We start from the raw sequence: 18,937 nt of genomic DNA on the forward strand, positions 1-18,937 counted from the left end.
AATTAAAAATTCCAAAGCAGGGCTAAACACAAAAGTCTTCACCAGAAAATATCCATAAATAGCCTTAAAATGCACAATCCGCAGACCAGGTATGTATGATATATATGTATTTAATTGCAACCAAACCAGTTGCTCATGAGATCTGAATATGCATTCTTCTTGGTAAAATGCTTGATTTATCAAGAAACTAACGTTCAGTTTTACTGGATTCTAAAGCAGAATTTCAAAGGGATCATATTTTTGGTGCATGCTTTCCCATCTGCATGTATTTACCCTGGATAATATCAGGTTAGGGATTTCAAAGATGACTCAATTGGTAAACACCCAAAAGACTAGAAAAACATCCAGAATCTTTTGGAAAGTTATGAAATCAGACATACTGACAAAGCTAGATTTCAAGCTCAAATGTGACTTTTTTTTCCCTTTTAATTAAATTTTAAGTCATGAATAGTCTTTTATTGTGCAACTAGAGTGAAAATGTAGTAGTACTGGTAGCCCAAAATGTAAATGTGAGCTTTGTCTCAGTCTCTGTAACGCTGAAGGTCCAGAACTTCAGGTTACTTTTTTTTGTCCTAAAACGCAGAGCACTAGTATCGTGCTTTTGAAAGATTTAGTAGGTGGGGAGAAAGGCTATCTCTTCCATCATGGAAATAATTTTTACAATTTTTTTGTATGCTGCAGTGAAGATTGATAGTGGATTTATGTGTGTGCAACAGGTCTGCACTAATGTTAAACGAAGGGAAAGGACCTAGAGGAAAAAAAAATAACTTTGTATTTCAAATATTTTTTCTGCCAAAGTAATTTAGAAAAATTGAATCAATGTTCGTATTTCACCTATGGGCTACAGCATGAAGTTCTTGGGCTTCTAGTAATATGCTATAGGCATCATGTATATTGTTCCCGGACATGTCAGGTTTTGGCAGTTTCAGTGCTCTGTTTACCTGACCTTTTGTTTATGTGTGACTATATGCCTACATACACTATACAGACAGTTTTTTCTATTTCATTATGGAGAACAGATTAGGTCAGATGAGGAAAACACATTGAAATGCTTTAGATTTAAGGCTTCTGTATACTTAGAGATGTCAATTAACATGATAATTTAAGGCACTAATATACTTTGCAAGGACATGTTCATTTAGCTGGTCTAGGTGTTACCTTCAAATTTTGTTGAAAGCCCAGTCATGTATTCTTTAGACTTCTCTGTTTAGATGATACAAACAGTTTACTTAAGTGTGAGGCAGCTATTCATGAGAGGGTTGATTCTGCGCTCTTTGCTGGTTTACCCTCTGAGTTCCTTCTGTCTTATACTAAGTATGGGGCATCCACCTTTAGTTTATAGTAGCTATGGTCTTCAAAATGCAAGAGTGCCTGTAGTTTGTGACCGGAAGTTTTACTTCTTCATGTTCCTAAAGCACATTATGAAACAGAGAAAGGAGTATGAACAAGCTAGAGACACTCTGAAAGAGGATCCTCCGGATCTTCTGTGTGGCTTAGGTGCTGACAGAAACACGGATTGACTCCTTATGACAGTATTGACATCCCAGTTTTCACAGTGCAGGCATTCTTCTACAAGTGGAGCTGAGATGGAAAGAGGTAGTAACTTGCTTTGTGTTCTGGCAGGCTCTTTAGATTTCAGAGTCTGGGAAGGGTTGTCTGTGCTTTTCCTACTTGTTTTTGGTCCCTCCTGTGCTTTGTATGGCAATCTCTTTATTGTGGAAGCTGAGTATGGAGGGGAATTCTGATATCTAAGTTTTTACAAGGCAAAATGGTTTTCCCCAACCCTGCTTAGTGCTGTTGCCTTAGAAAGCTCCTGCATGCTGACGTGTTGGGTTTTGATTTGTCTTACAAAGTAGTGGGAAGCTAGTGGTTTCTTTAAAATGAATAAGATTAGCATTGTGTCTGAGTTTTTTTTCCAAGATCACAATCTCAACTGTGGAATATTTCTCAACTTAGTTCTTGTTAGAGTAACTGGAAAAATGGATTATCATGTTATTTGACTCACTACTTATTGAAAGACTCACAAGTACAATTCCTTTTCTTAAGGGGAAGCAGGGCTATAAGTGTAGGTGTTTTGAATTGCTGCAGCTCTGTAAGCAGTTTCACAGGAGCTGTAAGAGTGAAGTCTGTTAGAAACAGTTTTGAAGAGGAAATGTAAGAATGAAGTAGTGGCTTGTGGATCCTACTTTGTGTTCTGGATGGGTTGGTGCATTATTTTTTTTTAAATTGTTCCAATACAATTTAATAAACTTCTTTCAAATGTCCCCCATATATAGCTATTTTTTGTGCTTGTTTTCAGTTAGGAATAATTGTTAATAGGTTTTTCGCTTCTTTTCTGAACCTTCTCATTTTTGTGTGATTTCTTTGAGCTGTTCCCAAGTACACAGCTCTCCAGTAAATGTTCCTAAAGAACTTCTTCCTTTTGTTATTTTCTGAGCATCTAATTGCAGAGCTTTTATATTTCAAATATCTGCCTCATGCATGTGTGGGGGGGATTGCTTTGTCCCAACAGGAATATGCGTGGTAAAACCTGCATCTGTTCAGCATTTCAGTGTCTGTACTTCATGCACAGCTTCTTACCCATATGTGCACCAAGTCTCATAGTACGTGTCAATCTCTCTTGTCCTGTCTCTGGATTGTTAGATTTGTACCTATGTGTGTATCACTTCAAGTGTACATTTTGTGTCACCTTAATGTCTAGTGTTGACAACTTCATCTATAGGAATGCCATTTTGGGGCCTTCCACTGATGAAGCCACACTGCGGATACATTCCTAATTGTAGTCCTTGCTGGTGTTTTCAAGGAGTGGAAGCTTTAGACACTGATAGTCACCGCAGGGTCTGTACGTTGAGAAGTATGGACTTGTGGGCTAATACTGCAGTATGGGAACCAGGTACATTTCGCTGTGTCCTTTTCTGTGATTAGTTTGTGTGCTGTGTGAAGTCTGTGTTTTGGCAATTTAGTAAAGCAAAGGAAAAAAAAAACAAGTAAAAGCAACTCAAAAAGTATACAGAACCCAGTGAAAGCATTTCAATTTACTCTGAATACATGGGCTTTCCATACACCCTGCGAAGGGGTTATATGGATCAATTTACACATAGTTGTCACCTTTAATTGTTACTGGTTCTAAATTCGGGCATTTGCCAGACATATTAAGTGATATTTTGTCATTCTTGTACCGTACCCACATGAAAGGAATTTGTGGTCTCTGCTTAGTGCCCAGCAAGACATGCAATACAGAAATTGGCATTGCAGTGATGACCATTGGAAATTATGGGAATGCATTTAATTTTTTCTTCTGATGATCCCTCTAAAACTGCTTAGAGCTGTACTGGTGGCTTGTATGTCTGCTCTGGAAATCTGTGAACACAGCTATGAGCGCTTCGAGCTTCCTCAAAATGGGTGTTTCACAGCACTGCCTGGACCTCCCTATGCTTTCAGCAGGATTTGTGGCATGTTGAGGTCATTCAAAGGGGTATCACTGCAGAGCTGCATGACCCCAAGCAGTTCCTCCAGCGCAGTGCAGCAGTGCGTTCTGAAGCTCCTTTCTGTTGCACTCCTATTTTTACTCATTAGGATTCTGAACATTTCAGGCCTCCAGTTCTTGTTTTGTCTTGTTTGAACACTTCATCCGGATACTGCCTTTTCCTAACCTGTAATTTCATTCAAAACCATTCTACAATCTGGGTCACAATTTTGGAGTGTCAGTATTGTGCTGACAGACTGTGTCAGACTGTGCTGACAGAACAATCCCTAAGCATTGTTCGGCAGCACGGAAACATGGTGCAGTTCCAAGCAAAGCAGGCATTTGGCTCAAGGTTGTTACAAGATGGTTCTCAAGCCCCTGTGAGTGTGTGAGGGGTTGAGAAATACCTTGCTTTCCCCATGGAAATACACATTATAAAAAAATAAGTATTGCTTGTAGTGCACACCATTGAAATGAAACGGCGTGTCATGTCTGGCCGCAAATGACCACCTCATGCCTCAGGAAACCCTGTGCTAAATTTTTCTGTTGTGAGCAGTGTGCGTGTATAATGTTGACATCTACAACACAGATTTTTTTGAGTGTTACAGGCGTGACAGTTGTTTTCATTCATAGATGCCTCAGGGAAGAGTATACTGTGTCTGTACCACAACATAAGCAGGAAGCTGTTACCTACAGTATCATTGTGAGACTGTTAAAAACAGGTTGTAAGAAAAGCTGTTAAAGGAAAACCATGACTGGTCTTACAGACTGCAGGTGACAGTTTTTTAAGTCAGCAGTTACTTTCCTCTGAGGAATTCTCATATTTCTCTGTGTTCATCCTCAAGATGTGTTCAGACCTAAGTGCGCTATCTTGTTTCTCTGCAAAAGTCTTCCTCTTATAGCTTGCGGAATGTAGATAAGTGCTTCGTGTTATCCTAGGGCAAAAGTTCCCTTCTTTTAAACCTTATGCTTTTGTCCCTTTCTCTTCCTATGGGATGTAGACTAGTCATTCCGGTTTTGTAGCGAGACTTTGGGTGCCTGTATTTCTTTTGAGAGACGTGAGACAGGCTTTCTTTGTACACTTGTGCTGTTTACTCATAATGAATCTCCTTGCTGCCACCTTGAAGTGATGGACTGACCCATTGCTCTCTTTATTTATCAGAGTTTGTTTGGATCCCTTTGAAAGTTGGCATAGCTCCTCTTCACCCTGGAGAGACAAAGCGGTTCTTTCAGGATTCCCCCTGTATCTAGAAGGTTTTGGCTACAGTTTGATTAGAGAAATCAGATTTTCATTAAAAACACAAGAGAAAATAGAAAGAATGCTGTAAGAAGCAATTTTTGATATATTGATTCTTAAGATGACTGATGAGCTTCCATGTCTGTCTTCCATTTCTACAGATAACCACTCTGCACCTCCAGATGTAACCACTGGCCTGGTGGAACATTTACATTATGAACATCCACAGGTAGCATCAGTACGAGGAGTTCCCAGAGGCTACAACAGCAGCATTTTGGAAACTGCAGATGGTGATTGTATTACAAATCTCCTACCTTTCAGTCTATGTCCCTTTTTCTGAATAAATGAATCCATAACAGAGCTTGAATACCCATCGTGTGCTGTGTGCCTGCCCCCTCCAAAGCTTTACATAGTGTGGTGTATCTGTCAGTCTGACACAGGAAAGGAAACTGTGCTGCATTTCCCGTGTTCTGCTGGTGGGAGCCATGTCCCCGTTTCTGTATATTTCTGTAGTAAAAAGCAATGTAAGCCCTTTAGCCTCACATTTTAATTTTATATTGCCTTAGAGGTTTAAATTTCAATAAATATAAATAAACACATTTATGTTTAATTTAAATATATCACATAAACAAATGAAAATCAGTATTTGACATGGTTTTATTTTTTGCTAGCCCTGTAAAATATTGGAAGATTCATTTATTTTTTCCAAGCATTCTCAGACTTTCAGAACTGCATAAATGTTAAGATGTAGCAAATACATAGACTCTCGAAGAAAAGAACATTCTTCAGGTTTGTATTGGAATCTCATGGAGTCAGCAGTTTGAAAGCTAAATTGAAGTGGGAGAAGGTATATGCCAAGTACCTGGGGAACAGCATTGTTTTAAAACAAATAAATCTATGGTTGAAACTGTTAAACTGATTAAAGCTGTTTTTTTTCCAAACAAGTTGCTCATCTTGAATGATTCTTCCAGTTGAAAGCTATGCCAGTCTTAGAGTGATGTTGTCAGCAATGTGGCAGCATGTCTTTTAGTGTATGTTTATTAATATGTGGTAAGTAATAATTTTTTTCTGTTTGGCAGGTGTGCCAGTGAATAGCAGAGTGTCCTCTAAAATCCAGCAGCTTCTAAATACCTTGAAACGACCAAAGCGCCCACCTTTGAAAGAGTTTTTTGTTGATGATTTTGAAGAACTGCTAGAAGGTTAATTTTCTTTCAAATACATTTTTCGCCCTGTGTAAGTGGTTCATGAAAGAACTGATACGTCTTAGCAAGCGTTCTCTTTTTCTCGTCCCGATAGGAAACAAATCATGGTGGAGTTGTTTCATTGGAGAGAGAAAGGTCATATGCTATCACAAGTGAAACATAATCTTCAACTCTTCTGCTCAGTGTACTTGTTCTCTGCCCTCCTCCTTCACTGTGGAAACTTTTCTGATTCAGCCCAATTTGGACTAGTGTGATGAGTTAGTGATTACTAAAGACAGTGATTTACAGATCCTTGGAGAAATTCAGTTCACGTCTTTGTTAAAACTTCATTGGTGCATCCAGAAATTGTCATGTTTGGTGATGGTCCCACCATCACTTTTTACCTCAGATTCTAAACTCCTACCCTGTGGTAATCAGTGAATTTGTAGAGGGTACTCTTTGGAGTAAGCCAGGGCATAGCCTAAATGTAACTGATGGTGTAGTGGACCTCTGGAAGCTTCTGACCAGCCTCCTGTTCAAAGCAGGTCTAACTAGATCAGGCTGCTCAGGGCCGTGTACGGTCCTGTGCGGAGCATCTCCAAACATGGAGGTTCCATTCCCTGTCTGGCCGCTCACATTCAAGCTCTTGTCTACACGCACCCCCACATCCTGCTCTGAAAAGGTGCTTTGTAGCTGGTCAGTGCTCAAATACAGTTTGAGGAAAAAAGTTACTTGCTAGTAACTGGAATTTATTATGATAATATTGTTTGCATGCTTGAAATCCAGACACTTTCATTATTTTAGAGGTTCAGAGGAATTAAATATATTGAGTGCACTGTGTAATATGTCATGACTGTGCATTACATAAAAGGATAGTGCTTGTACATGCTTTGCAAGTATTGCTCAGCTGAAAACCACTGTTTTCTTCTCTGTATGCACGTGTCGAGGTGGAACGAAAAGCATCTTTAACAAATGTAGAAGTTGCTTAGCAATATGTAGCTTCCTTTAAAACCAGCTGCATCAGCTAATTTTGGAGAATGATTTTTGTTTTGTTCTCTTAGCCTTAAAGATTAAATGAAAATTTTGTTCTCTGTGACATTTTTGAGCAGTTGCTACTAGATTCTCTGTACTGTTTGTTTGATACTTTAGGATATAATGTGATTGCAGTTCTAGTCTATTGCTGAAGATTCTTCAAGCAGACTTTCTTTGAGGTGCATGTATGTCATTGCAGAGAGCATCGCTTTGAACTTTTAATTTTGGTTATTACATAGATTGTTAGCTAAATCCAACTATGACTTTGTTTTGCTAAGTAAGGTCAAGATACTTCAGCTTTTTGAGCAGCTTGGAGCAGGATTTTAACAGCAGGCTACTCAGAGAAAATGGTGTACAAACCCTGCAGTGTTCCACGGTTGAGAGAAATGATTTAGAAATCAAACGAAATATTCTGTGAGCAGTACAGTTTTAATTGTTGATAATCCATACCAGGAGCGTTTCATCTGGCTGTTTTTTTAATATATATTGTTATAGAAGCATAGTGTCATTCTTCCCCACCTGTTGAGAATTTGGTGCAGCAAAAATAAATGTCCAATTGTCACCGAAGCCATTCTCTCTGAAAACACTTCTTGACTTGCTGTAGGCTTTCATATAAATAGATGTGCAGAACAAACAGCAGAAGATATAATCTTTCCAAAGTAGAGAAAAAGAATAAACTAGGGATTCAAATTCTGTTCCTGTGGCCAGGTCCTTTGAATAATGTGGAAGCGGAATTACAAAGCGATGGTAATTATTTTTTTTGTGAAGCCAACAGATGATTAGCATAGCATCATCATAAAGCAGGGGAGAAGATAATGATATCTGTGAGGAAGAGGAAAGTGAGAACAGTTCATAGAATAGTCTATTAAGTGCAACTTGAACCTTTTGTAAGGATTGACATTTGACATTTTACTATGCTCTGGTTTTAGTGCAACAGCCTGACCCAAATCAACCAAAGCCTGAAGGAAATCAAATGAATGTACTTAAAGGCGAACCCTTAGGCGTGGTAACCAACTGGCCACCTTCTCTGCTGGCTGCCCTGCAGCGCTGGGGAACTACCCAGCCGAAAGCTCCTTGTCTGACGGCATTGGATACAACTGGGAAAGCTATTTATACGCTTACCTATGGTAGGAAGAATTAGGCATTCTTTGTGGAATGAACAATTTGCTTTACTTAAGAGGGACTAAACTCATGATAGATACTTTGAGATTGCTATTCAAATACCAATTATGAATTAATTTTATATGAAAAACATTTTAAAGTTAATGAAGGGAAAATGTATATGGTATTGTTTCTTTACAAGTGGCTATTCGTAAATTTCAAACAATAGTGGGTTTTTTTTCTAAAAAGAACATTAGAAATAGCCTGCTCTAAAATAGGAGGAAGAAACAGATGACTAACAATGCACGGTTCAGATTCCTAGAGTAGATATTAAATTTTAGCATGTTCTTGCATATCCTTATAGAGAAGACTTGTACTTCAGGAGCATATTAAGGATGTTATTTTGGGAAGTGAAACTTGCCTGTATCAATGAACTACAAGTATTGTAGTAATTGCATTTTTTTGGAAGATAATCATGTCCCTCAGGACAGCTATCTGCAGCATTTCATTGTATAGTGCGTTAGAACGTTACACTTTCTTGTTTGCATACTTACAGATGGAGTATGTTTACAGGAAATGTAACTGAGCAGCTGCATTAGTTTCATTACTTTGCAGTGGAGCTTTGCGAATTGTTTAGAATAGCGTGTTTAATTTTACTTTAAAAAAAAATAAAGGAAAAGACAAACTAAAAAGAAGCCAAGCTCTAAATTGTACTTGGACTCTCTGCCAACTGCACTGACATACAAATTAAAAATTGATTTTTATATTGTGTCAAAGAAGTAGTTAGATTGTTGTCTTTGTATTTAATAGCTTGGAATAATTTTTTGTTCTGAATTATTGAGATCTGTGTAGGTCACCCTGAGCACTGAACTGGAGAGACAGAGGCAGCACAGAGACAGATGTGGCATTTATTCCTACCCTTTGTTTCTAAAATTTCAGTTAATTTTTTGTCCAGTTTAGGATTTGTCTTTTTATCCCAAGCAGTTTGCTTTCTTGAAGAGCCCTTAGGAAGGGACCTTTAAAGGTCATCTAGTCCAGCCCTCCTGCAGTAAGTGGGGAAGTGCTTACTTCCCTTAAGCAGTGCTTAAGTCTTGTTAAGCGCCTTTTGGAAATGCAGTTCGATTCTATCAGCCAGACCACCTGTGTGTGTGTGCATGTGTGTGCATGTGCGTGCACATGCACTGAAACACTGGGAGAACTCAGTAGGTTTGTGTGGTGGGATTGCTTTCACAACAGTAATGTTCGCTTTTCCCCCAGTTACTTGCTCATGTTCCTATTGACCATGTTCTAATACAACCAACTTGCCTAGTTCATATATAAGGCACTGAGATTTGCCAATTAAATGTTTAAAATTTTAATCTCTGTTTTTTAATTTCAGCATTGTCTTTTTTTCTTTAGGCAAGCTGTGGAGTCGAAGCTTGAAGTTAGCATATACCTTGCTAAACAAGCTAATCACTAAGAATACACCACTGCTGAAGCCTGGAGACCGGGTAGGCTTCTGTTCGAAATGGTCCTTATGGATAAAATAGACAGCAGGGAACAGCATTAGCTAAAGAAAGCCTTGTAATACTGTGACTTGTAATACTATTTTTTCGCAATATTTAGTATTTTTGTTCCTAGTTTAAAGATGAACCTGAACATTCTTGTGACAGTTTTTTTCCACAAATTAAAAAGCAGCCCTCCTCCCAAAACAACAACAGAAAACATTTCTTGTTATTTTAATGTGTTTTTGTAGGTAGCTCTCGTATTTCCCAATAGCGATCCAGTTATGTTTATGGTGGCATTTTATGGATGTCTCCTGGCAGAACTTATTCCTGTCCCAATAGAAGTTCCACTAACAAGAAAGGTAGGCAAATACATTTGACGTTTTTGTGGTTTCATAAATAAATAAATCTGGGGGGATGTCGCAATCCTATAGTCCTTATATAGGACCCCTCAGAGCCTGCACTTTTGGAAGCAGTATGGTACATCAGCTGAACTAATCAATGCACGTTATGTGCTTGGAAAGTGTTTAATATTTAGTTAGGGAAGGGGGGAAATAGCATGGAGCTAATAAGTTAACTATTTTAGGATACCTAACTCTAGAAATTATTTTAATACATTATTTTTGAAAAGATGTGTGAAAGTGTTTCTCAAAATATACCACAGAAATGCTGTCTCATGCTGATTAATGAGAGCACAGGCAGGTAGAGGTACCACAGTTACTGAAAATATTGGTGTGATCCCACACACACTGAGGTTATTAGGGAAGAGCCAAAAAGCTACAGGCTCTGCTCTTCAGTGCTTCAGGACTCGGAAACAGCATCAGTTCTCTGTTTTACCAGAACTTATAAACATCCCTATTGGGTTGGAGAGGGATGCACAACCATTGCTTTTGACACTATTTTGCTACCGTCACTTGCCAGATCTACTGCCAAATCCAGTTTAATTGGCACTAAGCAAAACTAAGCGTTTTGAGCGTAGGCATAAGTCTTTTGTCTTCCATAAAAGGTCTTATGGGCTAGAAGTTTGTTTTTTCCTGTGATATAAGTTGGCTTAATATTTTTCTAAACATGGCAAAGTTACAGTAAACTGTACAAAAGCTTCATTATTTGTAAGTTTGCTATAACATGGTTTCTCTGTAGGATGCTGGCAGCCAGCAGATTGGATTTCTTTTGGGCAGCTGTGGAGTAACACTAGCTTTAACCACGGATGCCTGTCAAAAAGGCCTTCCTAAAGCTCAGACTGGTGAGGTGGTTACATTCAAAGGTATGTTTTTAAGCTACTCAATTTTCTTTGTAGGATAAAGAGTGAGTGTATCCATTGTTGCTATTAAATAACAATCTTCAAGTTTATTTACATGCTTCTATCTTTCATATGAAGAAGAACTGCCATATAAAGAACTGCCTTCATTGTACTTAGTGCTGCTTCTTCCTGTCAGGGTGGTGATGCTGCAGCTTTTGCTTGCCTCTTGTTGTTATCCCTGAATACTGGGGAAAAAACTGATTTATGGAATTGTAATGACAGTAACTTTTCTTTTTCTTTGAAGGCTGGCCTCATCTCATTTGGTTTGTGATTGATGGGAAGCATCTGGCAAAACCGACTAAGGACTGGCATCCACAAGTACGGGATGCCAGTGCTGAGACTGCTTATATTGAGGTGATCCAGTATAATATGCCTAATTTACGGTTACTCTATTGTAGTTTGTCATAGCATGGTTTTTTTTTTCTTTAATCTCTTGATGCAGCACAAGAGATTACTATAATATTTTTGACTGTGGAAGAAGAATGTTTCCCTCAGGGTTGCCAGGCAAACTGTCATTCGAGTGGATGTGTTGAATCAGATTGAAGGCTGGGGGTAATTGGCGTTTTTGGGTCCCTGGGACAATTTATTTAATTGGGGTAGAGAAACAGTCAGATTTCATATGGTATTAAGTGTATTCTCTGAACATAAATGTATCTTATACTTTACCTTTTTGATTTAAAAAAAAAAAGCACACTTCAATTTTATAATGAAATATTTTTTCAGTTAACTACTGTAAATTTTCTAGATTTTGTTGTTAATCTAATACTTGTGTAAACTTTCTCTTTTCAGTACAAAACAAGTAAAGAGGGCAGCACAGTGGGCATTACTATATCTCATGCTTCCATGCTGGCACACTGTCATGCATTAACTCAGGCATGTGGTTATTCAGAAGGTAAGTCACATAGGTACAACTTTAAAATTATACTCATAGCTTTGAACATTCAGACAATTTATGTTGCAAAATCACGTTTACTGTCTTAAAAGAACTTTAGATAAGCAGTAGTAGCTTTAACTGCAAAGGGAAAGACAAACATCCTCATTCATAATCAGGGCGATATGTGAAGGATAGTAAGAAGACACTTGTGGAATCATAATCAATATGTATTAAAAATTCTTTAACCTAAGAGCCTTACTGATTTTATTCAGGGGTTTGGATTTTTCAGTCTTAATAAATTTGTTAGTCGGTGGTAAGAGCTATACTGATTTTTCATGCTCTTGAAAACAGCTTTTCTACAAATGGGTATTGCCCTCCCTAATGCCTTTTAAACACACTGGTCACTTTATGAAGTCATAAGGGGGCCAGTTTGAGATGTCCACATGCAGAGTTAGAGGAGCCCTCCCAGCAGAAACTGGGGGAGCTTTCTTAGACTGATCTTAGAGGCCATTTGAGTAGCTTGGATCTCTTTGAAGTGCTTTGGATGGTGCCAGTTTTGGTGAATGAGCCCTGGGCTACACAGCTGGCCTCCAACTAGACTTTGTGCCACCAATCACCACCCTTTGGGCCTGGTCGTTCAGCCAGTTTTCAGTCCACCTCCCTGTATCGTCATCCAGCCCATACTTCCTCAGCTTCTCTATGAGGATCATACAGAGTCTGTCATAAGATGCTGTGAAACTGCTCGCTGCTTTCTCCAGCAAATCCAGTTCTATGCAGTTTACTTTTCCTGAAGGTTGAAAAGTAGTAAGGGTATGGAAGATTCGCATTTCATAGAATCATAGAATGGTTAGAGTTGGAAGGGACCATAAAGATCATCTAGTTCCAACCCCCCTGCTGTGGGAGGGACACCTCCCACTAGACCAGGTTGCTCAAAGCCCCATCCGACATTCCCTTCAAGGGATGGGGCATCCACAACTCTTCCAGTGTCTCACCACCCTCACAGTAAAGACTTTCTTCCTAAGATCTAATCTAAATCTAGCCTCTTTCTGTTTAAAACCATTACCCCATGTCCTATCGCTACACTCCCTGATAAAGAGTCTCTCTCCTTTCCGGTAGGCCCCTTTTAGGTACTGGAAAGCTGCTATAAGGTCTTCCCGGAGCCTTCTCTTCTCCAGGCTGAACAACCCCAACTCGCTCAGCCTGTCCTCATAGGAGAGGTGCTTCAGTCCTCTGGTTATCTTCATGGCCCTCCTCTGGACCCTCTCCAACAGATCCATGTCCTTCTTATGTTAGGGACCCCAGAGCTAGACGCAGTACTCCAGGTGGGGTCTCACCAGAGCAGAGTAGAGGGGGAGAATCACCTCCCTCAATCTGCTGGCCAGGCTTCTTTTGATACAGCCCAGGATGCAGTTGGCTTTCTGGGCTGCAAGCACATGTTGCCAGCTCACGTTGAGCTTCTCATCCACCAACACCCCCAAGTCCTTCTCCTCACGTCTGCTCTCAATCCATTTTCCACCCAGCCTGTATTTATGCTTGGGATTGCCCTGACCCACGTGCAGAGCCTTGCACTTGGCCTGGTTGAACTTCATGAGGTTTGCATGCGCCCACTTCTCAGGCCTGTCCAAGTCCCTCTGGATGGCATCCCTTCCCTCCAGCGTGTTGACTGCACCATTCAGCTTGGTGTCATCAACAGACTTGCTGAGGATGTACTCAATTGTACTGTTGCCAACAAAGATGTTAAATAGTACTAGTCCCAGTACCGACCCCTGAGGAACACCACTCATCACTGTTCTCCACTTGGACATTGAGCTGTTGACCGCAAATATTTATTTGCGGTCAACAGCTCAATGTTCAAGTGGAGAACAGTGATGCCATCCAGCATCCAATAAATTCCTTATTTACCGAGTGGTCCATCCATCAAATCCATGTCTCGCCAATTTAGAGACCAGGATGTTGTACAGGACAGTATCAAATGCTTTGCACAAGTCCAGGTAGATGATATCAGTTGCCTTTCCTTTATCCACCAACATTGTAACGCTGTCATAGAAGGCCACCAGATTTGTCAGGCACACTTTGCCCTTAGTAAAGCCATGTTGGCTGTCACCAACTACTTCTTTATTTTCCATGCTCCTTAGCATGGTTTCCAGGAGGATCTGCTCCAAGATCTTAGCGGGCACAGAGGTGACACTGGCCAATCTGTAGTTCCCTGGGTCTTCCTTTTCCCCCTTTTTAAAAATGGGGGTTATGTTTCCCCTTTTCCAGTCAGCGGGAACTTCACCAGACTGCTCAAATATGATGGATAGTGGTTTAGTAACTTCATCTGCCAGTTCCCTCAAGACCCGTGGATGAATCTCATCAGGTCCCATGGACTTGTGTACCTTCAGGTTCCTTAGATGGTCTCGAACCTGGTGTTCTACAGTGGGTGATTCCTCATTCTCCTGGTTCCTGCCTTTGCTTTCTGTGACTTGGACAGTGTGGCTAGAGCCCTAGCCAGTGCAGACCAAGGCAAAATTCTTTGCTTATATACAGGCTCATGAGTGGGACTACACGCCTGTCTCAGAGCAGCTGGAGCTCTCAGCCACCCAGAGAATGAATGGATAGGTGACTGACTTAGTGAAGTGTTTTATTTATTGGGAAATAGCTGTGTATATACTGAAAAATGAAAAAGATTAATAAATACCCCAAGAACAATTTCTTCTGCATGCAGCCATCCTCAGTGATAAGCAAGTTTCACCTTATCAATACAAGATATCCCTCTAAAATCAAGTTGAATCTTTGATTTAAAATCTTTGATTCTATTTTTTTAGATCATGTAAGGTGTTCAAATTTCAGAGGAAACATTGAAGAAAGTTTAGTATAGCCATAGTAATATTTATCACTAAATTTAATTCATTTAAATATAGCTGAACGCTGAAAAAGTTTGCATCAAAACTGAAGTTTTGGTCTGCATGTTTCATTGGCAGATGTAACAAACACATAGAAGTGGTATTATAATGAAAACAGGGTCTTAAATACTTTGTAATAATCTAGTCTAAAATAATAATTTAAAGATTATTGTTTTAAGTAAAATAAGACACTTTCAGCTTAAGCAGCCTGTTATAGACAAGAAAGCATAGCAACATAGCTTTGATTTCTTAGTGGTGTTGGAAGTTTCATAGTTGCTTTAACAGACATTTTGAGTTCTTAAATATTCTCATAAATATGCTTCTTAAATCTGATAGTTTTTCCTTCATTTTCAGCTGAAACACTAACAAATGTTTTGGATTTCAAAAGAGATGCTGGCCTTTGGCATGGAGTATTAACAGTGAGTATTTAAATGAATGAAAAAAACTGCAGCAAGTTGCTTCTTACAGGGGTTAGAGTATTGGTATCAGAATGAGGTCAATATCTCTCAAACTATTTATATTTCAATATTTATATTTGTCAGAATAAAGTGTTACTTTTTCACCAACAGACTGCACAGGCATAGCTTATGTTTTTGCTGACTATACAAATAGTTTTCACTAATAGTTAAATGTAGGAGTTACACTGAAGCTGTGATGATTTTTTTTAAAGTATTGGTACATGTTGTGTATTCTTCACGTCACCTGAAAGTTTATTATTTAATGTTTTTCTCATAGAGTGTTATGAACAGGATGCATGTCATCAGTATTCCCTATGCATTAATGAAGGTTAATCCACTTTCCTGGATCCAGAAAGTCTGCTCGTACAAAGGTACCCTTAAAGTATTTTTACTTAACCCATCTCTTTTTGGATGATTAAAAAAAAAAAAGTTAATTTGTTTGTATGTCTACTGTATCTGAGGCCACTGCTGTTTTATCCAACTGACTTTCTTTGACACAGCTTTAGCAACTGGGTTCTCCATTTCAGTACTATATGCACTGATAAACTCATTGATGAGTGATGTTGATGGCTTCTTCTGATAGATCTTTAAAGAAATTGTTTCTTATCTCAGTATTTGAATTTATAGTAAACATTTAAATTCTATAATCAGGTCCATCTGGAGACACTTAAGCATACACATGTCATAGTAGTTAAATATTTGGCATTTGTATTTGTTTTCTGTGTTTGTAATTTGTTTCATAAATTTATGTAAATACATGAAAATATTTAGATAATTTTATAATTGGTCTTTGTTTTTTTCTGGACGTGCACCATAATTATTTTTTTATTTTCAGCCCGTGTAGCAGTAGTAAAATCACGTGATATGCACTGGTCACTTTTGGCTCAGAGGGATCAGAGAGATGTCAGTCTGAGCTCTTTACGAATGTTAATAGTGGCAGATGGAGCCAATCCATGTGAGTATGGATGCATTTTCCAAGTGTCAGTCTGTCATGCTTCAGCCTCAGGCGGCAACAAAGAACCACGCAGCCGCTTTCTCAACCCCCCATGGCCATGCCCTGGCCACCACTGACACATCACCCTCACGTCTGACAGGAGTCGCCTCCAGAGGCTGAGGGCTTGTGTCTTTTTCCCAATCACCTTGTCAATGCCCCCTTCCCTAGCAGTGATCCCAGCTGCCTGGCTTCCCTGCCCTCTAACTCCAGGCTACTGGCACCGTTATCCCAGCACCATAGCAGCCAGATGACAACGTGCTCGCCTGGAAGTTGGATGAAATCTTTTTGCGTATCCCGCAGCTCGCTCAGGGACAGGGATTGAGTGATTATCTCTGGTTGTGCCTCTTCCTCTTGCTCTCGTGATGGCCCTGGTTCATCATCATCCCTTACTAAGCGAACTGATTTCTTCGTCTGTTTCTTCTTCTGTATGGGGGCAACTGATATGGGTACAGGTTGGATTTCTGGTTCAGCTGCAGTGCCTGCCACCAGGGTTGCAGTAGCCGCAGTGTCTGTTGGTCTGGTTTCCCTCTTTCCCCTGAAGGTGCTGCATAATACCAAGCAGGGTTTGGTAGATACTGGCCAGGGCCCAGCACAGCGCGGTCAGTTGTGCCTCTCTGGAATAGACACAGCATTTTCCTTTCAAATATTCTATGACTTTATCAGGGTCCTGTAGTTGTTTGGGGGTGAAGTCCCAAACCATTGGAGGTGAGAAGCTCTCTAGATACCTGCCCATATTCTCCCACGTGCCATGCCACCCCTGACTATCCGGCCTCGGAGCAGATCTCTGGGTGGTGGTCGTGAATAGTTGTTTAACCCTAAACAAGACCTGGAACGCATTCAGGAGACATAACAATAGAACCAGGCTGGTTTGAGGATCCCAAGGATATTCAAAATTCTCAAAAGCTGTCATACCTGGCCCAAAGGAGAAAAGGGAGGCGAAAGAGCTGGGGAAAGTATCCCTCCGTTTCCCCCGTAGATTGGGCGTGATTATTAATAAATTCTGAGAGATGGCCCCTAATGTACAGGCGGACAGCAATACCACGTAAACACCCCAAACTAATCGCCTGAACAGTGATGTTATCATATCATAAGTTGATATTACACAGGACAGCAAAATGGTAATCCTGATCCCTCTCCCAGAGGTGATAAACAGCACTGCAGGAAGTACGTAAGCCATATAGGAATTTATATAACGCAGCCAGGAGAACAAACAAAGCAACATGGTGACCAGTGGCTGTTTAACTAATATAATAAATGCACACAACAAATTTGTTTTAACAAGCTGTGGTCAGAGTTGTTGTTATCTCAACCCTTCAAGCCCCATGTTAGGCACCAAAAAGGACTGTCGTGGTTTAGCCTCAAACAGCAACAAAGAACTATGCAGCCACTCTGTCAACATCCCCCCACCCCCGGCCGTGTGGGAGGATCAGAAGAAAAAGGCAAAACTCGTGGGTTGAGACAAAGGCAGTTTAACAGAACAGCAAAGGGAAACAGCAATAACACTGATAGAGCGATGTACAAACACGATTACAGAACCACCGCTCACCGACCAGACCCAGGACACCCCAGCCCACTGCAAAGCAGCAGCTTCCAGTTCCCCTTCCACCCCGACCCCAGCCAGCTCCCGGCTACAGACTGGGAATGGCGTCACATTGTGTGGAATACCTGTGTCCCGTGCCAGATCCTTGGTAAAATAAACTCTATCCCTGCCGGAACCAGGACATTATCAGTTCAACGTGAACTAAAGCACACTGTAAATCACAGAACTCTGGGTCTGCCCTGTAGGGGCTCAGCAGCACTGCCTATAGTTCGTCTTCACCAAAACAGAGACAGTAGCAGTATTTCTTTGCCAAGGACACTAGGGCAAAACTTTAATAGAAAATGTTCTGAAGGATCTGTTCCTTATATAAAGAATAGTTGGCAATGTAGTTTGAAAGAGGCTTTTAAAATTTCAAGTAAATCGTAATGCTGGTTTTGAAGTAGTTGCTCATGTATTGCATGTGAACATAAAATCTTGAGTTGCAGTGTGTCTGGTTCTGTACGTGCCCCATAGGCTTGTCTCAGTCATGTGTAAGGACATAAAAATGGGAGTAGTCACAGCCTTAACTCAAAACTATGACAACTATTAACTAGAGTATGCGGTAGGTTCTTGCCTTTTTTTGTCAATCATATGGTGGTGGTTTACAGTAATCTGAGAAAGCAGCTGGGAGATTTTTTTCCAACGGGCAAGAATATACCTTAGTTGCTTAATTTTGCTGTTCCCATACACCAGAAAATCAAGAATATTTCTGATTCCTTGGAGATGCATGTTGAGAGATAAGCAAGTTGTGATGGCAGAAGATGAAAGCTTCAAATAGTCTTGCTAAGATTATACTTGTTGTAAGCACTGTTACAGAGCTAATGCTTAGAAAGTTCGGCACTTCATTCAATAGTGAAATACTATTTATAAGCTTGCGATGCTACTGCTTGTTCATTGCTGTTCGCACTTCTTAGCTACATTTAGCCGTGTAAATTCATTTTTATAACTTCATGTTTTCATTAATGCTGTACTCTTATATGAATTGACACAAAATTAAACCTAGGATGTAGTGTAATCAGTAAAGTTTGCTGGTTTGCATTATGTGCTGCAATTCCACAGCTCTGAAATACAAAGCTGTAGGTGAGGAGGTATCCTCTTACATTTTGGGCTGAGTGCTAAAGGCCAGGTAGAGTTCTGAACTGAAATGAAGATCTGTCATAAGCATTTGATGTTAATTTCTAAATGCTTTGCTTCTGTGACCTCTATAAGAAACACTCATAGAGGAGCTATAAAGGAAGCAGACAGATACAGTTACCCTTAGTAACAAAATATTCTGATCACTGAAGGACTTTCCATGATGTTAAGTGTTACGGAGTGCTGCCAGAGAAAGACAGTATGCAGTTGTC

The 18,937-nt window shown here is 39.9% G+C and overlaps 1 protein-coding gene across 6 annotated transcripts in view; it reads left to right on the top strand.

Moving 5' to 3' along the window:
• DIP2A (disco interacting protein 2 homolog A) overlaps nt 1–18,937 on the top strand; it is a 130,845-nt gene that overhangs the window by 72,390 nt on the left and 39,518 nt on the right. For all 6 annotated transcript variants that reach the window (XR_008467858.1, XR_008467860.1, XR_008467859.1 and 3 more), the window contains 11 exons: nt 4,865–4,993; nt 5,783–5,902; nt 7,846–8,043; nt 9,416–9,507; nt 9,753–9,863; nt 10,642–10,765; nt 11,046–11,155; nt 11,591–11,693; nt 14,915–14,979; nt 15,296–15,389; nt 15,854–15,973. Coding sequence is in view for 3 of the 6 variants with exons in the window: in XM_054210242.1 (XP_054066217.1) it covers nt 4,865–4,993; nt 5,783–5,902; nt 7,846–8,043; nt 9,416–9,507; nt 9,753–9,863; nt 10,642–10,765; nt 11,046–11,155; nt 11,591–11,693; nt 14,915–14,979; nt 15,296–15,389; nt 15,854–15,973 (1,266 nt within the window). In the remaining 3 variants the exon portion in view is untranslated. The remainder of the gene's footprint in view (nt 1–4,864; nt 4,994–5,782; nt 5,903–7,845; nt 8,044–9,415; nt 9,508–9,752; nt 9,864–10,641; nt 10,766–11,045; nt 11,156–11,590; nt 11,694–14,914; nt 14,980–15,295; nt 15,390–15,853; nt 15,974–18,937) is intronic.

The sequence above is a fragment of the Rissa tridactyla genome, chromosome 7 (assembly GCF_028500815.1).
Source record: "Rissa tridactyla isolate bRisTri1 chromosome 7, bRisTri1.patW.cur.20221130, whole genome shotgun sequence".
Lineage (NCBI taxonomy): Eukaryota > Metazoa > Chordata > Aves > Charadriiformes > Laridae > Rissa > Rissa tridactyla.